The sequence below is a fragment of the Lytechinus variegatus genome, chromosome 6 (assembly GCF_018143015.1).
Source record: "Lytechinus variegatus isolate NC3 chromosome 6, Lvar_3.0, whole genome shotgun sequence".
NCBI classification, from domain to species: Eukaryota; Metazoa; Echinodermata; class Echinoidea; order Temnopleuroida; family Toxopneustidae; genus Lytechinus; species Lytechinus variegatus.
The window spans coordinates 39379071-39397905 of record NC_054745.1 but is presented as its reverse complement, the minus strand read 5'-3'; the positions used below and the strand labels follow the sequence as shown (position 1 = coordinate 39397905).

At 37.7% G+C, this 18835-nt stretch overlaps 1 protein-coding gene across 1 annotated transcript; it reads left to right on the top strand.

Moving 5' to 3' along the window:
- Window positions 1-423: 423 nt before the first annotated feature.
- Window positions 424-17289, top strand: LOC121417458 (3-ketoacyl-CoA thiolase, mitochondrial-like). The gene is made up of 9 exons (XM_041611173.1): window positions 424-533; window positions 3403-3569; window positions 4121-4249; window positions 4908-5024; window positions 8965-9112; window positions 9687-9859; window positions 13507-13707; window positions 14163-14317; window positions 14954-17289. Exons 1-9 carry the CDS (start codon window positions 518-520, stop codon window positions 15036-15038), a joined length of 1191 nt encoding a protein of 396 aa, XP_041467107.1. The 5' UTR covers window positions 424-517; the 3' UTR covers window positions 15039-17289.
- The last annotated feature ends 1546 nt before the right edge of the window (window positions 17290-18835 follow it).

Sequence of the window (18835 nt, the reverse complement as noted above, 5' to 3'; positions counted from 1 at the left end):
AGTAACTTAGGCTTTTGAAAGCCTTAATTTAGTACATAGTACATTTTTTAGTTGGATTTTGTTGAAATAAAACTACTAAATGAAATACGTGACTGTTTATAAATAGAATCATAACAAATAAAATTATGAAGTAAACACAGATTCAATGAACAAACAAGCAAATTTCTTTATTGCACATTCTGTTTGAACATGATGCAAATTCAATTTCAGCCATTTCATAACAGTCATGACACATGTCCCGTTTTGCAAGTTAGTGAACTGCATCGTAATGATGATGGGATCTCCAGGCCCCCCCCCTACCTCCCCCGACGCGACCCCGACCCCGCCTCTTTCCATTTTCCTCGTTTGTAATTATTTTTTTTGCCGGTACGTACCGGTACGGTATATTGTCACTAGATGGCGCCAAATCTTTTCAAAAGCATTTCGAGACAGAACGAACTCTGAAATTGGAGAAGTGGCACAGACTTTGCACTCCAAATAAAATAATTGGTCTTATAAAGTCGTTGAAAGTCATATCATGGCCCTGACTCGAGGTAATTGTATGATTAGCTTAAAGTGTCGATATGATAAATTTCATAATTTGAATTTAATTGCTGTCTTCTCTCATTTTTCTATTTTCTGTGCCCGACTCTGTGCTGTCTCTTCGCTGGTACCGCATCTTGCTTGCGAGTTTGCGGGGAAACCCTGGGGGCAGTGATGATACGGTATGCACGTTTGACACCGCTGCGGTTGCGAATTCGCAATCATAATTAGTTTCAATAGTCAGAATAAATAAGATTGATTTTGTATGCTTCGGTACGGGATTGTATTCATTATTGGGATAATTCTGTTTGCATTGCATTTGATGTTATATAATGTAGACTCATTCTAACTTTTTTAGTCTGCCAAATACTAATAATACCAGGGCAGAAAAAGGCAGCCAACTGAACAATGGCCAAGGACAGAGAGAGAGAGAGAGAGAGCTCTGAATGAATCATGACCTTGTCATTGTGAATGTCACCTTGTCCTGACTGAAAATTGTTGTTGTTGTTATTCGTTGTGGGTCGTTTCCACACCCAAATGAACTCCTCAGTATTCTCTCAGTGTTTGTTACAGGTTGATGAGCTGCTAGGTACTATTTGCTACTGGTGCTAGAAGTTGGCATTGGTGCTTTTGATGAAGCGACTCAAAATTGTGTTCTGCTTGTCAACTAAATTACAGTTTGAAAAATGAATCTCATTTAACACTCTAAATCAGACTCCAACCCCATTTGGCTTGAACTTGAAGCAATTTGTAAACTGCATGAGATTCAAGAAGCTTATTATACAAGATGTACAAAACGAAAGTAACTTAGTGGTAATGGCTGCAGAATTAATATTTCTGAAGTTTGTTTTCTTCATTTTTAATGTGTTTCTTTGTATTTTTCGGGCCACCAAAAATAAATTATTTGAAGGTTTTGGTGGCCTTAACGCAGGGTGTTACATAACTTTTTAGAAGGACTTGCCCAGTTGGGCAAATTAATTTTTGAATAGTTGGAATATACTCGCCCCAAAAATCTATTTCACTTGCCCGAAAAGATACTTGAAAAAAAAGTTTTACTTATTCAAAAAAAGTTTTGCGGTTTTATAAACCATAGACCCTTTTTTCTCTTTTGACATGCACTGATCTACTTTGTCATTGCATTTATTTGTGATTTTATCTTGCCTTCAGTCCATGACCAAAATTTTGGTCAATATCATATCCACTCTAATTTTGGTCATTCTTGTTCGTTTTGGGCTTGTTTCACGCCCTAGTAGTCTCCTCGGTAGACACTTGGTGTTAGGAACTCAAAGGTAGAAAAAACTGCTAGGTAATTCTTCTGTGAGAATTTTGCTTGCCCAAGTCGTGCAAGTAGTCTTGGTCTTTACTTCAAAAAACTTGCCCAACTCTAACTTTTAATAACTTTTTAAGAAACTTGAACTTTTACTTGCCCTGGGAATCAGGCAAGTGCTTATGTAGCACCCTGCCTGAACGGGCCACCAACAAAAAAAGTTAATGTGGAGTCCTATGTATTTAGACTTTATAGTTAGACTAGAGTTCAAAATTTGCATTTCACAAATCATATTTCCACTTTATACGGTATATGTGTTTGCTTTTTACTGCAATATTATATAATGTCAAATTACATCACATGTTACAATTCCATAAAACCTTGAAATGCTTTGCCATAACTTCACAGCTGTGAATCGACATGCCCCGCCCTATCCTCAACAATAAGTCACACATTCAATGGCTTTTAACTTTAGATGTTTCCCCCTTTGGCATGCATATTTCATATTCACTGTAGCCTATGTCTGGATATATATTTTTTTATTTAAGCTTAAGGACAGCTTCATATGTATTTGACTTCTAATTTTGCTGAACATTTAATTAAAAAAACTTGTCCCCGATGTTTTCTCAGTGGACTCTATACAGTATACACACACGAATGTTGATGGTAGGCCTACGGCCTACCCAGCTGTTTCTTGTGCAACATTTGGCAACACTATAATGATATATGTATGGAGCTAATTTGATTCATACTAATTGCCAATTTGTCTACTGCCAACTCGTCCACTCATCACATGGTCTACCTTCATGTAGTCTAAAGTCCACCGCACACCTTACTACCCGACCGGTCGCCGACTGGCTTGCGACTGAGTGAGGAGAGATGAGTAGCAAGGCAGTCATAAGCCTCGACACCGCACACCTTGCGATCCGATCTGCAACTCACGCATGCACTTTTTGCTTTTTGGCGTAGCATCTGAGAAATTGTGCTTTCTACTGCGTATGTGCGTTGTTTATCATAATACGCGTTATGCAACTCTGCTGTCTGATTGGCTGGAGGTTGGATTGAGCTTGCGATTCAGTCATAAGGATTCAACATGTCAAATCCTTCCGATTTTCCTTGCGACTGGTCTCTGACCGGTCTGCGACGCTCAAGCTGACAAGAGCTGTGATGTCACATCTCCCCTCACCCAGTCGGCGACTAGTCGGGTCGTAAGGTGTGCGGTGGCCTTAATGCCATTCCATCTGTCAACATTTCATGTAACAACCATTTGGTTCAATCTTTACTTGGTTTAATCACCAGCTCATCTATGACCATCTCGTCTCACAACCAGTTGGTCTAATAATATTTGTTTTATTTTCATTCGTTTTGCCTAATCAACACTTAGTCTCATTAGACCAAATGGATTTTTTTTGCTATTGGACCAACTGGTTATTAAATGAAATGATGAATTGACGAAATGGAAAAAAATTGATGAACTGCTGGTAGACCAAATGATAGTAGACGAGTTGATAATTGGACGAATTGGCATGGGACCAAATAAAAATAAACCCTAATTACTTCTACATTCACCCATTGTTCAAAGAGCTTGCCCTCTGCATTATAATTGTTTTCAGGAATCTTCATTGTCGGTGCCAAGCGCACTCCGTTTGGTACCTTTGGTGGTGTTCTAAAGGATAAGAGTGGTACAGACCTTGCTGAAGTGGCGGCCAAGGCAGCACTAGCATCGGGCAACATCAACCCTGAAATCATAGATACCACTGTCGTGGGAAACGTAGCACAGGTGAGGACATTTCAAAGGATAAAAAGATTTGGTGCAACTTGGTAAAATTTCAAATGGCCGACTCTGTGGTTATTTTTCCCTTCAAATGGGTCATTTTTTCATGTTATCTTATAAAGCCTTAGATTTCTATAGAGCAAGTCCCCTTTTTGTTGCGGACACATTTTATCTTTAATAGGTCATTAAAAAAGTGATAAAAAGAGGGGCAAAATCAATCCTCAAGGCCTGTGAAAGGGATCTGAGGCCTATAAATAGAGATGAAATATTAAGGTCAGAAGGGTACATTTTGCAATAATTATCTTTCATAATGTTGAAAGTACCCGTATATTGTATCATTTGAATGAGGTAAAGCATTTACAATTGATTTCTTCTTGGAAGTGCCTTTTTAAAGAACCAAGGATGTTTGAATGAATAGATTAGGGTTTGGGATTTTTGAGCAGCCGTCCAAAAATATGCCATGGGTGGACTGTAAGAAGCCAAAATGCCAGAATACACGAATGGGCTAAAAGGAAACAAACTTTATTCATTGTTGACCCTATTTTTCTTTCTACTAGACATCGCCAGATGCTGCTTACACCGCCAGGCATGTTGCACTCCGTTGTGGGGTACCCATGTCGAAGCCTGCCCTCACTGTTAACAGACTGTGTGGGTCCGGGTTCACTTCTATTGTAACAGCTACGCAGGTAAATGACATACGTAGGCCATAGGAGCGCCATTCTCAGAAGAACGTAATTTATTTTCTCTATGTCTTGTCTTGTAGTCTGGCAATCATGCACTTTTTTTGTAACATTTTGTTTGGAAAGAAACTGATGGCAATGCAAAGAAACAATGTTTTAAGGAAAACTTGGGGATCAAACTACTTCCCCAGTATTTAGCCAGTGCTACTGAAAGTGAGCACGAATATTCATCTTGGGGTACAGAAATACAGGATTTATTTCCTAAATGTGTTTGAAATTGCATTTCCATTGTAATGCCATAGGGTAGGGTTATCAATCACCTCCTGCAGTGGTCGATTGAAGGGGCCGGGATGCTTATCTGGCCCGTGCCCCCCCTTGAGAGCCATAGCCAATATTTGTAACTAGTGTAAATATGTTTGTCTTAAACAAGTGTGCCCCCCCCCCCCCTCCTTGATAGGTACAGCATATATATATATAATTGGGATATGTCCTCATTCATACCCAAGTGAGAACCCTTTTCTTTTTTTTTGGCTTGTCAAATTTTTCTCAGGAAAGTGTGCCCCCCCCCCCCCACTTTCTGGAAAATCCTGGATCTGCCCCTGACCTTCATTGATATTTCTAGCAATGGTTGGTCTAATTATTCATTCTCATCTTAACTTTTTAGGAGATATTGGCTGGTGATGCAGAGGTCGCTCTGACAGGGGGAACGGAGAATATGAGCATGGCTCCCTACACCCTGAGAGGGGCAAGATTTGGTACCAAACTTGGTGAAGATCAGAAGGTAAAGTATTTTACTTAACCCTAATTGAAAGGGGGGAGTGATTTTACCCCACCACCTGCGGAAAATTTTACAGTGCTGCTCGCTGACTTTGTACTTTCAAGTCTCGCGCGTCTTGATAAATTTTCGATGCCTCGGTACACTGTTTCAAAATTACGTAACATTTTTTAAGTGCATATGAGACCTCAAATGGATTTATTTTATGGTTTTAGTAGTCAATTGCGTTTATGTTTTTCTTAATATAATTTCTTACATTTCATTTGAAGAAAACAAAAGATTTATTCTGTCATTTTTTCACTTTCCAATGATGTGAGAAACAATAACACAGACTATATAGTCAACAGTAATATATGTGTGGAGCGTTGTGGCCCAGTGGATTAGTCTCCGGACTTTGAAACAGAGGGTCGTGGGTTCAAATCCCAGCCATGGCGTAGTTTCCTTCAGCAAGAAATTTATCCACATTGTGCTGCACTCAACCCAGGTGAGGTAAATGGGTACCTGGCAGGAATTTATTCCTTGAAATGCCATCGCGCTGTAAAAAAGGCTGCGAGGCTAAAGCCAGGGTAATAATATCCAAGTCCTTTGGAAGCGCATAGAGACGTTATTTATAATGTGTTATGCGCTATACAAGAACTGTCTATTATTATTATTATGTTGCATGCCATAATTACTTAATTTTTCTGCAATCTTTTTATTTTTTATATCCATTTCATATGTAATTTCCAAATTTATGCTAATACATTGCTTATTCTTTTAAGAGAGAATACAACTTTAAACAGGAAAAAAATTTAGCAAACTCTATAACCTTTGCTGCCCCCTCCCCCCCCAAAAAAAGGCAAACAAACAAGATAGTAGCATTTAGTTTGGGTCTTATTTGTACACACAGTTTTATCTTACATGTAGTTTGTGAAGTTTGATTTATTGTGTACTTGATTTTCAATCATCGTGATATATTCATTTCTGGATTTAGCAGAAACATTGTGTTAAACATTGCCATTTTCTTATCAGAGAAGATAAACATGTCTTTTGGAGATGAATCAATAGTGTATCCAAACACTTGGCTGGTTAAAGCCGATCAGCATTGTAAATACATGAGGCAAACGGACAATTTCCCCTTTGGGACAGCCCAAATCACCCCTAGAATCCCCCCCCCCCAAAAAAATGCCTTCTGGGGAGGGGGGACCATTCTTTCTGGAGTTGCCACTAGATCTGTAACAAACAATATTCAAGATTGTTTAGAAAATCAGAATTGTAACTATTTCCTTTCGCTGCTGCATAATTGTGTGAATACCCGTTAAAAATTAAACTATCCCTTCACTGGTTGCCCCTGAAGGAACGCATAGTCTTTAAAATCCTTCTTTTGATTTTTCATGTAATCAATGGAACTTCCCCCAGTTACAATAGGTCTTTGAAGTATCATTACCAACCCTCAAGAAATTTACGATCCTCATCATCTAATCTCTTACAAATTCCAGTTACTAAGAAATCAGTGAGGGGAACAGGCCTTTGCTCATGCAGGGCCTAGCCTGTGGAATTCTCTCCCACACAGTTTGAAAACATAGACTTCAGTGACCACCTTCAAGGGCAACCTGAAAATATACCTGTATAAGAGTGTTTTTGATAGACATTGACTTATTGTTCAGACATGTATCATACATGTATGTAAATAGCTTTTGTTTGTTCTGCTCTGAAGCGCCTTGAGCATCTAATCAAGATGGAAAGTGCCCTATATAAATCTCATGACACTCATGTATTATTATTATCATCATTATTCTTATATAATGACAGAAATATTGCCCAAGATCCTGCAATAGTCCCAATGTGGAAAGAAAAATATGTTACATTTTATTTCTGATTTTATGCATATATTCTTTACCGCAGACTGTGCATGCATTAGAAATCGCATATATGAAGAGTTTAGTTGCAAAAGGGGTTAGGTCCACTTTGGACCATAATGAGAAAAAGCATGTTTTTTATTCTCATTTTATTACTGCAATTTTCTTATGAGTAACTAAAAATCATGATTTCCAAACCTATCACGTGAACATAAAATTAGCTATATTTTTTAAATATTCTAAAAAAAATTTGTGTGGACCTAGCCCCTTTTGCAACAAATCTGAAATGGACCTTATCCTTTTGAAAAAAAGTGATTTTTCTTTGCCATTTTAGATCGCCTTTTGATGGGAATTTCAACGTTTCTTTGATATCATCTCATAGAGCTATTTAGAATCTATACATTGAGACAAAAAAAATTGATGAAAAATGGACCTAACCCCTTTTGCAAGTGAGCTCTTCATAACGTTGCTGGCTGTTTTCTTGTGGAAGCGATTAAAATGTAATCAGTTTTTGCGGTGCATATATGCTACCGGATGGTAATTCAGTCTCTACCACTTTCATAAAGTGGCATTGGCAAAATTAATGGCACGTATCTTTTTTCTTTTTCCTTAAATACATTTTGAATGATCAAACAAATGTATGACAAGCCAATATCATATTATTACTATCTTCTTATCAACTTGAAGTATTATCAAGCATACACATTCAAGGTTCAATTGATTTGCTATTTTAACCCACCCTCATTAGCATGCATTGAAACGTTCCCAAGCCAATTGTATTGGTATATTTGCTGGTACAATGTAGCCGCATACCTATACTTGAAGTTATTGAAGAATTATGCATTCACGTGGTTTGCGTATGAATATTCACATCATTGAAGATAAATTTCAGTTGTGGTATTCCAATCGGAAAATGAGTGTGAATTGAATCTCTTTAAAAAAAAATGTGCCAAGTGGCACTGGAAGTAAATTATGTGTAATTGGTGAGAAATGAGCAAAAGAATTATCTCAAACTATTGCTAAGCTTAAGGTTCAATAACTTTGTTATTCGTTATCTGATTTTGATGAAATTTTCAGCATTTTGCTGGGTGAAGATTGCTCTATTTCTTATTTGAATATAATTGTTTTCAGCCCAGGATAGCCCTTGAGGATATCTTTTTAGATTTTTCACTTTATTCTTTTCTTTAATTAGCATGAGAGCACTATAGGCAATTCTTGCTGACACCCACATCTAGAATCTAGATATGTGTTTAGAATATTTCTCCTATATTTTCATATTATTTGGTTAACTTGAGGACATCCTAATCGCCACCCACTCTGATGCACACAGTAAGACACCTAGATGGGTTCAAAAGATATCTGTTGATATTTCTTCCTAATTTATATATTTTTTTCAATTTGATTAGCTTGAGGACACCCAAGTGGCAAACCTCACCGACACACACATCTAGATACCTATATCTGTTAAGAATATTTCTCTTTATGTTTAAATGTTGTTTTTTAAATTTGAGGGCATCCTACCACTCTGACGTACACATTAAGATGCCTATGGGAATAACATCTGTTGAGGTTTCTTCCTAATTTATCTTTTTTTTTAAATAATTTGTTTAGCTTAAGGAGTCTATGGGCTTTTAACACTGATGCACAAATCAAGACCTCTAGGGCCCGCATTCTGAAGTCGGGTTTAACTTAAACTCAGGTTTAAAGTTGTGGTTTAAATATTGGAAGCCAATTATTGCATAAATCACTTACAGTAGAGATATCATACTTCAGTTCATTTGGCTCTCAAATCATTCATAATTGTCTTGGAAGTACAAATAGATGATTGTCTTCTCTATCGATGAATCAGGAAAGAGCACAGTAAAAATAAGAAACGTATATAACTTATTACAATTTTGATGCTCTTGGCTTCCCATACTTAACTACAACTTTAAACCTGACTTCAGAATACGGGCCTACGAGTATAAGGATATCTGTTGAGATTTTTCTCCTATTTTTTTTTCTTTGTTTAGCTTGAGGACACCCTATGGCTACCCTCACTGATGAACACATCAATATGCCTATGGGAATAAAGAATTTTTCTCTTGTTTTCTTTTTTCTTTTTTTAGCTTGAGGATACCCTGTGGGCTACCCTCACTGACGCACACATCAAGACACCCATGGGCATCACGGCAGAAACACTTGGAGCTAAGTATGAGGTCACGAGAGAAGATTGTGATGAATTTGCTTTACTTGGTCAACAGAGGTGGGCTGAAGGTAGGAAGTATTACAGCTTTGTGGGGGCGTTGGGGGGGGGGGTATATAGGAACAAATATAATCATTATGTGGAGTTAATGACAAGATATACCATTATGGATTTTAACAAAATGCCCACCCCCCACAAAAAAGAAGAGGAACACCTGAAGCAAGTGATATTAGATATTACTGTCTTTATTCAGCCTCTAGTAGTGCATTAAAAATGAAGATTTTCATCTGAATGGTTTGCCTAAGAGGTCCAACTATTGAATTAAGCACCAAAATCCGGCAATATCTCCATAGGCTTCTACATATTAACTTGCTTTGCACTATCATTTCATATCGCATGGTCTACGGGAACTGGTGCCTGATCATAATGCCGTTAATCTGCAGTTTAAGGAACTTTCCCAGAAGGCAATTAGTGAGTTATCATTGAAGTTGGCCTATTTTCGAAGACTAAACTGTTCAGAATTTTGTATTATGGGTTAGAAAGGTAGCCAGATTGGAGTGATTGAGATCTTGAGGTCGGGCTATTACGATTGCTGATCAGTCTGCCCTTTGAATCTAAATATATCTATTATGTCTTCTTTTCCAGCCAATAAGGCAGGGATCTTTGATGTTGAAATGGCACCCATCGAGCTCGCCACCAGGAAAGGACCAAAATTGGTCACAACCGACGAACACCCTCGGGAGACCAACATGGCTCAACTTGCAAAGTTACCGCCGGTTTTCAAGAAGAATGGTCTGGTCTCGGCAGGGAATGCCTCGGTGAGTACACCTGAAATATGTATGCTCAGAGTATTGCTTCACTTCTCAAATTTTGATTAGCACTTCCGGGGCCAGTTTCGTGAAGCTTAGCAATGATCGTAGAGCATTTTTCTACAATTGATTGTGAATCGATCGTAAAAGTCAAGCGTACAATCAATCGCTAACCCTTGTGTTGATACGGGGCCAATGTTGTAAGAGAAAAGCTTTCAACTATGTTGAGACCATACCTTTGGAGATAAAGATGTAATCTTAGCTCTCTGATATCCCATCAGGTAGTAAAGTATGCATGATAAGTATTTGAATTGCCCTTTTTCACTCATTGGCCCGAATTCACAAAGGTAGTTTTGAAAAACCCACGGTCGAATCCATGGTTTATGCAGATTTCCTGTATAAATTACGCTTAATTTAGCGCGTATCGGGCGCGTGTATAAAACATGTCAAATGCTGATGCGTGCTTTTTTCACAGTGTGCCAAATTGACGCCTGTTACCATGGTTAGATACGCTCTTCTATTCATGAGTCCACTGTTTGAAGAGTGGACTCATTGATTCAAAACAGTGGACTCATGGATAAAATAGCATGGTTGATTACGGCAACAGGTGTCAATTTTGCGCACTGTGACAAGAGCGTGCATCAGCTTTGGACACTTTTTTTAATATACGCATTAAAATAAGTGTAATTTATACCGGAAATCTGCATTCAACCGTGGATTTAAAAACCACTTGATTTATGTAACAATTGGCTACCCATACTTAAACCACAACTTTAAACCTGCGTTTAACCCTATCTAGGCCGGGGTATTTTGGGAGTTCCTATGGCCGGGGGGGGCCTCCCAGGCCCCCCCCCCAAGATCTTGGCCGTCGACCGCGTGATTGCGCCGAAAATTGGCACGCGGGTTGTCTGGGACATAATCTACAAGATTGTATAGTAATTTATTTCATGCGAATCGCTATTAAGTGATTATGCTAATTTATGCATAATTAGTATGCAAAATCATACTTTTTCCTCTAACTCCCTAAATAAAGCTCCAAATGTACTAATTTTTGGTATAGAAACTCTTTGTGGTGTCCTTAGCAAGAGTACATGAAAAAAATTGTGATATCAAATCATTTTCTTATGTATTATATTGTTTTTTGCAATTTCTTATGTATTTCTTTGTTTTTTGACCTTTTGTTTTTCATTGTTTTTTCAATGAAATGTGTTGAGGACTCTTCTGTGATCATAAAAATCGTAAAATGAATACATTTAGACTAGCAAAACTAAAAATAATCATACATTTATGAATTTTGGTTGAAAACACAATTTGCATTGACTTTGTACACGAAATCACGTTTTTGAGCAATTTTCGGTCTGACATGCACTTACATAATGTTGCATAATTTCGGAACCACGTACCCGGGTGACGCAAAATTGGTCTCAAAAGTTGCGCAAGACTTGAAAGTAAAAACTCAGCGAGTGGCGCGGTCAAAAAATTTCGCACGGCAAAAATATCGCGTGATTTGTTGACCTAGGGTATAACTTAACCCTATCTAGGCCGGGGGGGGGGGGGGCCTCCGAGGCCCCCCCCCGGCCTAGATAGGGTTAAGTTATACCCGACTTCAGAATAAGGGGCCTTTGTGCGCTGGGCCATGAACCCCTCTGTGCTGAATTATTTTTAGGGAGGGGAACAATGGATTGTTTATTTGAGCGAAGTTCACGCAGCACCAAGTTGGCACTGGTACAAAGTATGCGGGGGAAAGGGTTAAAGAAAATAAAGACATTGCTAGGAGAGGGCACATGAAATGTATAAAATTGATTGGTTAACATTGGTTTGACTTTTAAAAAATCTGAGCTAGAAGGTCACACTTGTCACCTGTGTCTGTGATATGTTACAAAAATGAAGCCCAGAAAAAAGTGCGTTCAAAAATAATTATTTAGTTCTTCAAAAATTGAAATATAAAGTGACCGGAAACACCATCTTAATTTCATCCCATACACTTAAGGCGTCTATAAGACACCTATTTACAAAATCGGGGTTTGCCTTGTAGTTTTAGCTTTTCATTCTCGATAATGGTTGTTTTCAGGGTTTATTAGTTCTAATACATGCACTTGTACACATGTTTCATCGTGGTTTGAGAATTTTTTAAAATGGCCGCTCACAAACAATACCTTTAAGTCAATATTCAAGTTACCACTAAAAAATTATACAAGATTCAATTCTCACTTGTCCAAGAGTGGCATGTTTGAGTGATTTTTTTTATGATACTTGAGTATAATCCACATTATGGACTTTGGACGTGCTAATAGAGTTTCCCTCTTATTCTGTTTTTAGAACCATAACTCCTGTAGGAACATGGCAGGACAGCTGGTGACATGACGTTCACTCCTGTGACAATTGCTCCAGGCTTAATTTTGTCAAAGATGTAGGGTTAGGTTTAGGGTTGCAATAGGGTTTTAGGGTTTAGGGTAGGGTATACTGGTATCATTTTGATAAGCCAAGGGTTCAAATTGCTCATCCAATTAGTGTGTGGAATGTATAGCCGAGCAATTGTCGCCAGTGCAAATGTCATGGAACCGAACAGCTTTCTGCTATGAAACGCCAAGCTGACATAAATTAATTACTTGAAATATTTTACTGCTAAGTTAATCAGTTATTGTGATTGATCTTATTGACATCATGTGCCCGTCTTACAAAGAGTTACGATTGATCCAATGAACCATAGCTATGGAAAGCCAGCAATGTCACCTTCTAAAATGCATGTTTGTTCAAATATTTTTTGACTATGATGTATATTTATAGATTCATTGTTTTCTGGAAAATTCAGTGTGCTTCACTTTGTTTACAAAGGGCATTGTTAAAGGGGAATCCAGCCTTGGCCATAAAATGTTGTGTTGGGAAGGAGAAAAATAAATTTAACAGAATGGTGAAAGTTTGAAAGAAATCGGACAAGCAATAAGAAAGTTATAGCTTCTTTAAAATTGAGATCACTAATACTATGTAGATTTCAAATTGGCAACTGGGTAAGTAAATTATGACAAGGGGCAAGGACAACTTTCTCATAGGCCATGTACTTTATTATCAGGGATTTGTGGTTTTCTCCTAAGTACTCATTCCCTTGGGGCAGTAATCTAAATATAACCCAGGTAGTATATTGTTTTATGTCCTCATGAAAGAAAAATATAATTTGAAATAAAACTTTTGGGAAAAATGACATTTTAGCCATAATATGTATTGGAGTACATGGAAGAGTAGTCCTTGCCTTACATCACTATGACATCCCATATGCGGCCAATTTGAAGTCTCCATGGTTATAGTGATTACCAATATATACAACTTTTAAAAATTCATAACTTTCTTGTTGTTTGTCCAATATTGTTCAAACTTTCACCTATAAACTTGTCTGATTTTTCCTTCCTTATAAAAGCAAGTTTTTATTTGGGTTGGATTCCCCTTTAATATTTCCTGTAGAAAATATTATGGCAATGATGGATTTCTGTAAAAATGAGGTTGATCGGATCAATCGTAACTCTTGGACCTTTTCAATCAAAGCGAAGACAATGCCTCAGCGGGAATTTGAACTTACAACATCATTATCAAGAGTCCAATGCTCAAACTACTAGACCATACGACTCCATGATTCTATTAAAATCCTTATGTCTATTTCATAGGGTATCTGTGACGGAGCTGGAGCGGTGATCCTAGCCAGTGAGGAAGCAGTTACCAAGCACAACCTCACTCCACTTGCCAGGCTTGTCAGTTATAACGTTGCCGGTTGCGACCCTAGCATCATGGGTATAGGACCGGTATATGCTGTAAGGAGTGCCTTAGAGAAAGCCGGCCTGACGCTCGATGATATGGACCTTGTCGAAGTAAGACACCTTTCCTTTTCTACTTCCTAAAACTTGTTTATTAGAAACCAATTCAGGAAACTAGTTTGGAGATCACTTTGCTAGCGTTCCCATATGATCCGAAAGTGGTTTTCAAACACGCTTCACGTGAAGTGGTCTTGTTGCTATGGGAACGCTCTCAGTGGGGGTGACCTGTTTGATGCAAAATTTGAAACCGCAGCGTTTCTACACACAGTGTGTGGAGTAGCGCGCTCAAAGTGAGCGAAGATCGCTTCTCGAAGTACCAACTAAAACCAGTTTAACGAGGCAGAGCAATCTTGAAAACTACATCGCGAGGTGGTTTTTCAAACTGGATTGGAAGATCATGTCTACATAACTCTCGGGACGTCACCGGAAGTCGTGGAAAGCAGCAATTTAGTCATGGAATTCTGTTTTGTGGGAAGCCTGAAATTGTCATATTTTCATTTCACTATTAGGTCAACGAGGCCTTTGCAGCACAGTTCATCGCAGTGGAGCGTGAGCTGGGCTTGGATCGGCAGAAGACCAACGTCAACGGGGGCGCAATCGCTCTGGGTCATCCCGTCGGGGCCTCTGGTTCGAGAATCACAGCACATCTTGTCCATGAGCTAAGGTAGGTCAATTTCCTGGGGAAAAGGAGAGAGTGGGGGGGGGGGGGCAGGGGAAAAAATTACATGTGGCTTGAGGCGATTTTACGGCTGAAATGCTATAAAAAATCCATTCACTGCAATATTAATCCTAAAAAAACTGGCGGGCTTTTTAGCGATAAATCCATCAGATCAATTCAATTAACTGCCATCAGATTGATAGAAGAGGAGGATCTATGCTCATTAAGTGAGGAAAAGCATCAATAACTCTTGCTTTTGTTGGACAAATAGTATACAAAGAACGGTGGCAGTGGGTTCGATGCAGCATGTCGTTAACTGGTTTAAATTCAAACTTCTTTATTCCTTTTAATCTTCTTTTATGGAGCGTTGTGGCACGGTGGATTAGTCTTCGGACTTTGAAACAGAGGGTTGTGGGTTCAAATCCCAGCCAAGGCGTAATTTCCCTCGGCAAGAAATTTATCCACATTGTGCTGCACAATTTGCTGTAGGATTTATTCCTCGAACCCTGTAGCGCCTATTGATATGGCGGCTCAGCTACAGCCGGGGTAATGACATGATACCAAAACACAGTCGAGTATATGCACATAATAACTGCGCTATATAAATGGACATTATTATTATTATTTTATATATTAATGCAGACGGAGAGGCAATAAATACGGTGTTGGTTCAGCGTGTATCGGTGGCGGACAGGGTATTGCTGTCATCCTAGAAAGCCTGGAATAATAGCCTCCGTCTTCAGCAACAACCTCTAGACCAAACCATCCATTTCCACAACAAATGCAAGCCCTACAGAGTATAGTAAATAATAATTTTATTATTCATAATATGCATAAGACATACATTGTACGTATCTAGGGCTTAGAGATTTATTATTACCTGGGCTCCGTAACACAAAGACTAGCGATCAATCGCTAAATGAATTGACCAATCAAGATTGATGTTACACGCACATTTGGCGCAAAATACTGACCAGAAACCAATCAGAAGTGTTCTTTCACATTTGCTATTCATCGCAAACCTTTGTGTTACGGAGCCCTGGTCATTGGATTCAATCAGTCATCCCCGCACGCAATGTATGCACATCCTCCACTCCCTGGTGAGTATACCAGCCAGTTGCCGGTGAGGTGCATACAGTACTAAGCAAGCAACAATGACGTTCACATCCTTTCGGGTACCCATTTGCACCTTCGTGGGGAGCGGCGAAGTGGTGATTGATGCCTTTTCAAAGGATGCCAGGCCGTGATGAGATTTGAACACACAGCCCTCTGACTCAGAACCACTTTGCCACTGCACTTCCAAAGAAGCAACATTTATATTTTTGTTCATTAAAGGAATTCCAACTCAAATGATGAGTTGTCTTTAGAGGAAACGACAAAATCAGACAAATAGATAGGTGAAAGTGTGAAGAATATTTGATAAAAGAGAAAGTTATGAATTTTTGTACACAAAGTGGTTAAAATGTAAGTTTTTTTTTCAAAAGTTTCACTTCAAATTATATGTATAAATAGTTGATTACTGCCCGATGTGAATTGGCACTTACGTGAAAATCTCTGGTAATTGAGTAGAATCTATGGAGAAGGTGAACTTGCCACTTGTCAGAATTTATCTCCCCAGTTACCAAAAATGTAAGTGATCTCATTTTTTAAATGGCCATAACTGTCTAATACCTTGTCGGATTTCTTTCAAACTTTCACCATGCTATTTTTCTGATTTTTTTCCTCCTCGTACACAATTTTTGACGAAGGTTGGTTTCCCCTTTAAAGTGGTTGTCTCACCTGGGCTCCGTAACACAAAGGTTTGCGATGAATCGAAAATATGAAAGAACACTTCTGATTGGTTCCTACTTCCTAGTCAGTATTTTGCTACAAATACGCGTGTAACATTGATCTTGATTGGTCCGTTCATTTTAATAGCGATTGATTGCTAATCTTTGTGTTACGAAGCCCTGGATGCTATTGCCGACTTCCGAACGTCGAGCCATTTCCTAACTAAGTCATAAAAAATTGCTAGAAATACTAAAAGATTTATTTTTGGTAAATAATGCATTTTCTTTCTACTTTGAGCCGTAAAGCAATTCTCGATATCATGTATAGAATGCTCGCTATTAAGAAATAGAATTTTATGAAAAAATGGCGTGCCATAGTTTAACGTACATGCCGCGCTAAATGTGTGACCACCCGACGACACTAACTCGAAATCAATTAGTATAGATGATTGATACGCAATATCCTATATTAATCTTATTCTTGGACAAATTTTATTCTTCTTCAGAAGAAGCGTGATTGTCTGGTTCTTTATGTATTAAAAGTGTAATGAAATGTATTCAAAATACCTTTAACTCTCAGGATTATTTTGGAGTTTCAGAAATTCCTTCCAAATCAATTCTATTATTGTCTATTTCTTCTGTTCAATGTCTTGTCTGTTAAGTTATATATATATATTGTTGAAATTCAGTCATTAAACTTTCTAGTGAATGTCTTTACAGAAACTTATATTGCAATGGAGATTCATGTCTTTTGGATAGTGACATTAAAGGTCAATCCCAAAGGTAAATAATCATATCTGATTATTACAAGTTCGTAAAAACTCGAATACAGGGTCATGAAATTAATGTGGTATTGATTTGACAAATCTTTCAAGCAAATATCATGACAGAATGCATGCATGCATATCAAGTTCTTATTACAACGGCAGCTAAGGGCAAGTCGGCTCAAAAACTGTTTTCATACTAAATTAGTTAATATGTTATTGCCTAAATTTCAATTGAATAATAAGAAAGATTTTATGGAAGGGTCAGGCCCCGTTCCAACCCCTTCCCTTCCTTCTAAATCAGTATTGCATAGGAAATGGTCGGACATCAAATTTAAGTTCTGTGTATTGAAAGAAATATATTACTATTACACCATGTTAAACATGTGTAGTTATGAAATGAATACAATTAAATTCATGAAAATTAAAATGATATATAACCATACATGCTTTTGTGTTTTGTCGTGATTACCGTGCAGTAATATATACATTGGCGATTGTGGATGGCAATTACCCTTAGAAGGTCCAAAGTTTGAGTTTGAGTTGAGTTTGATTTATTTATTCACGGATAAAACATAAAAGCCTGCAATTCAGCCAAAAAGACTGCTTTTCAGCAAGGCCGTGATTTAGAATAAAATACAAGTCTAAAAACATCAAACATATTAACATTTTAACATATAATTGTAGAAAACAAACAACATAAATTAAGGGAGGAGGGGGAACAACACAAAAATAAAGGAAAAGAAAAGAGAAAGATGAATCATTTGACAAAACAACTATTGCATTTGAGAAAAGGCATTTAAATTGGCAATTGCTCTGATTTCTTGAGGCAATGAGTTGAAGTAGCACTCATGTGGTAAATTTCTGGGCCCTGTCTTACAAAGAGTTACAATCAACTGCAACTATGGAGAGCAAGCAAAGTCAATAACTAAAATACATCAAAGATTTTTTTCTAGATATGATGTATATTCATTCATTCATAGTTTTCTTAAAAATTCAGGGTGCTTCTCCTTCTTTTCAAAGGACATTGTGCAAATTTTTGAAAGAAAAGTTATGAAATTGATGGATTTCCACATACTTGAGGTTGATCGCATCAATCATAACTCTTTGTAAGGCCCAGATTGGTCTACCCCACTTTGTATACCTTCTCTTTCATATCCTCAAACATGAATTGAACTTTTGGGGGTTGCTCTAACATCCCCCTGTACATCATAAATAAACATTATTAAATTGATTAAGTCAATTTTGATAACACATTGGAGTCACTCATATCAGGTCAGTACGCAGATTTTTTTCGCTGAGGCGGGGGCAGTATACTTACACTATTTAAAAAAAAATAAAAACGAGTGAGCGTAGTGACCATGCTTGTCATTGGGGCATTTTTGCATTTTGTCCAGTGAAATCGGAGTTTTTGGTTTTAAGTGGGTTTCCTATTGGATTTTCTCCCAGATTAGAAATAGCTTAGGAAACAGATTGGGATACTTCTCGGGAAACATCCATCAGATTTTTATACTTTTATTTATTTTTTTATTTATTTCATTATTTATTTATTTTTTGGGGGAGGGGGGCTGTCTAATATAAATTTACATTCATCCATAAGAAATAAGCGATTCCTGCCAAATGGCCACTCGGACTCAATCAAATTCAATTTAATCCAAAAAAAATATATATATATTTATAATTGCAAGGATTTCCAAATGAGAAGACTTGTGGGTGAGGCTATATGGCAACATATTGAAAATGGATAAATTACATTACAAACATGTCGAAGAACAACGTTTCAAAATGGAAATAAATATTGTTTTTTTCACCGACAAATAACATCAATTTATAGAAGGCGGAACTAGACATATGAGAGTGAGAAGGAGGGAGGGGAAGAGAGTAAGACATTGATCCTATCAACGAAAACTATGGAAAGCCAGCAACGCTAACGTGTATAATGCATGGTTATTCTATTATATTTTCTAAATAACGTTTCTTGAAAATGCAGC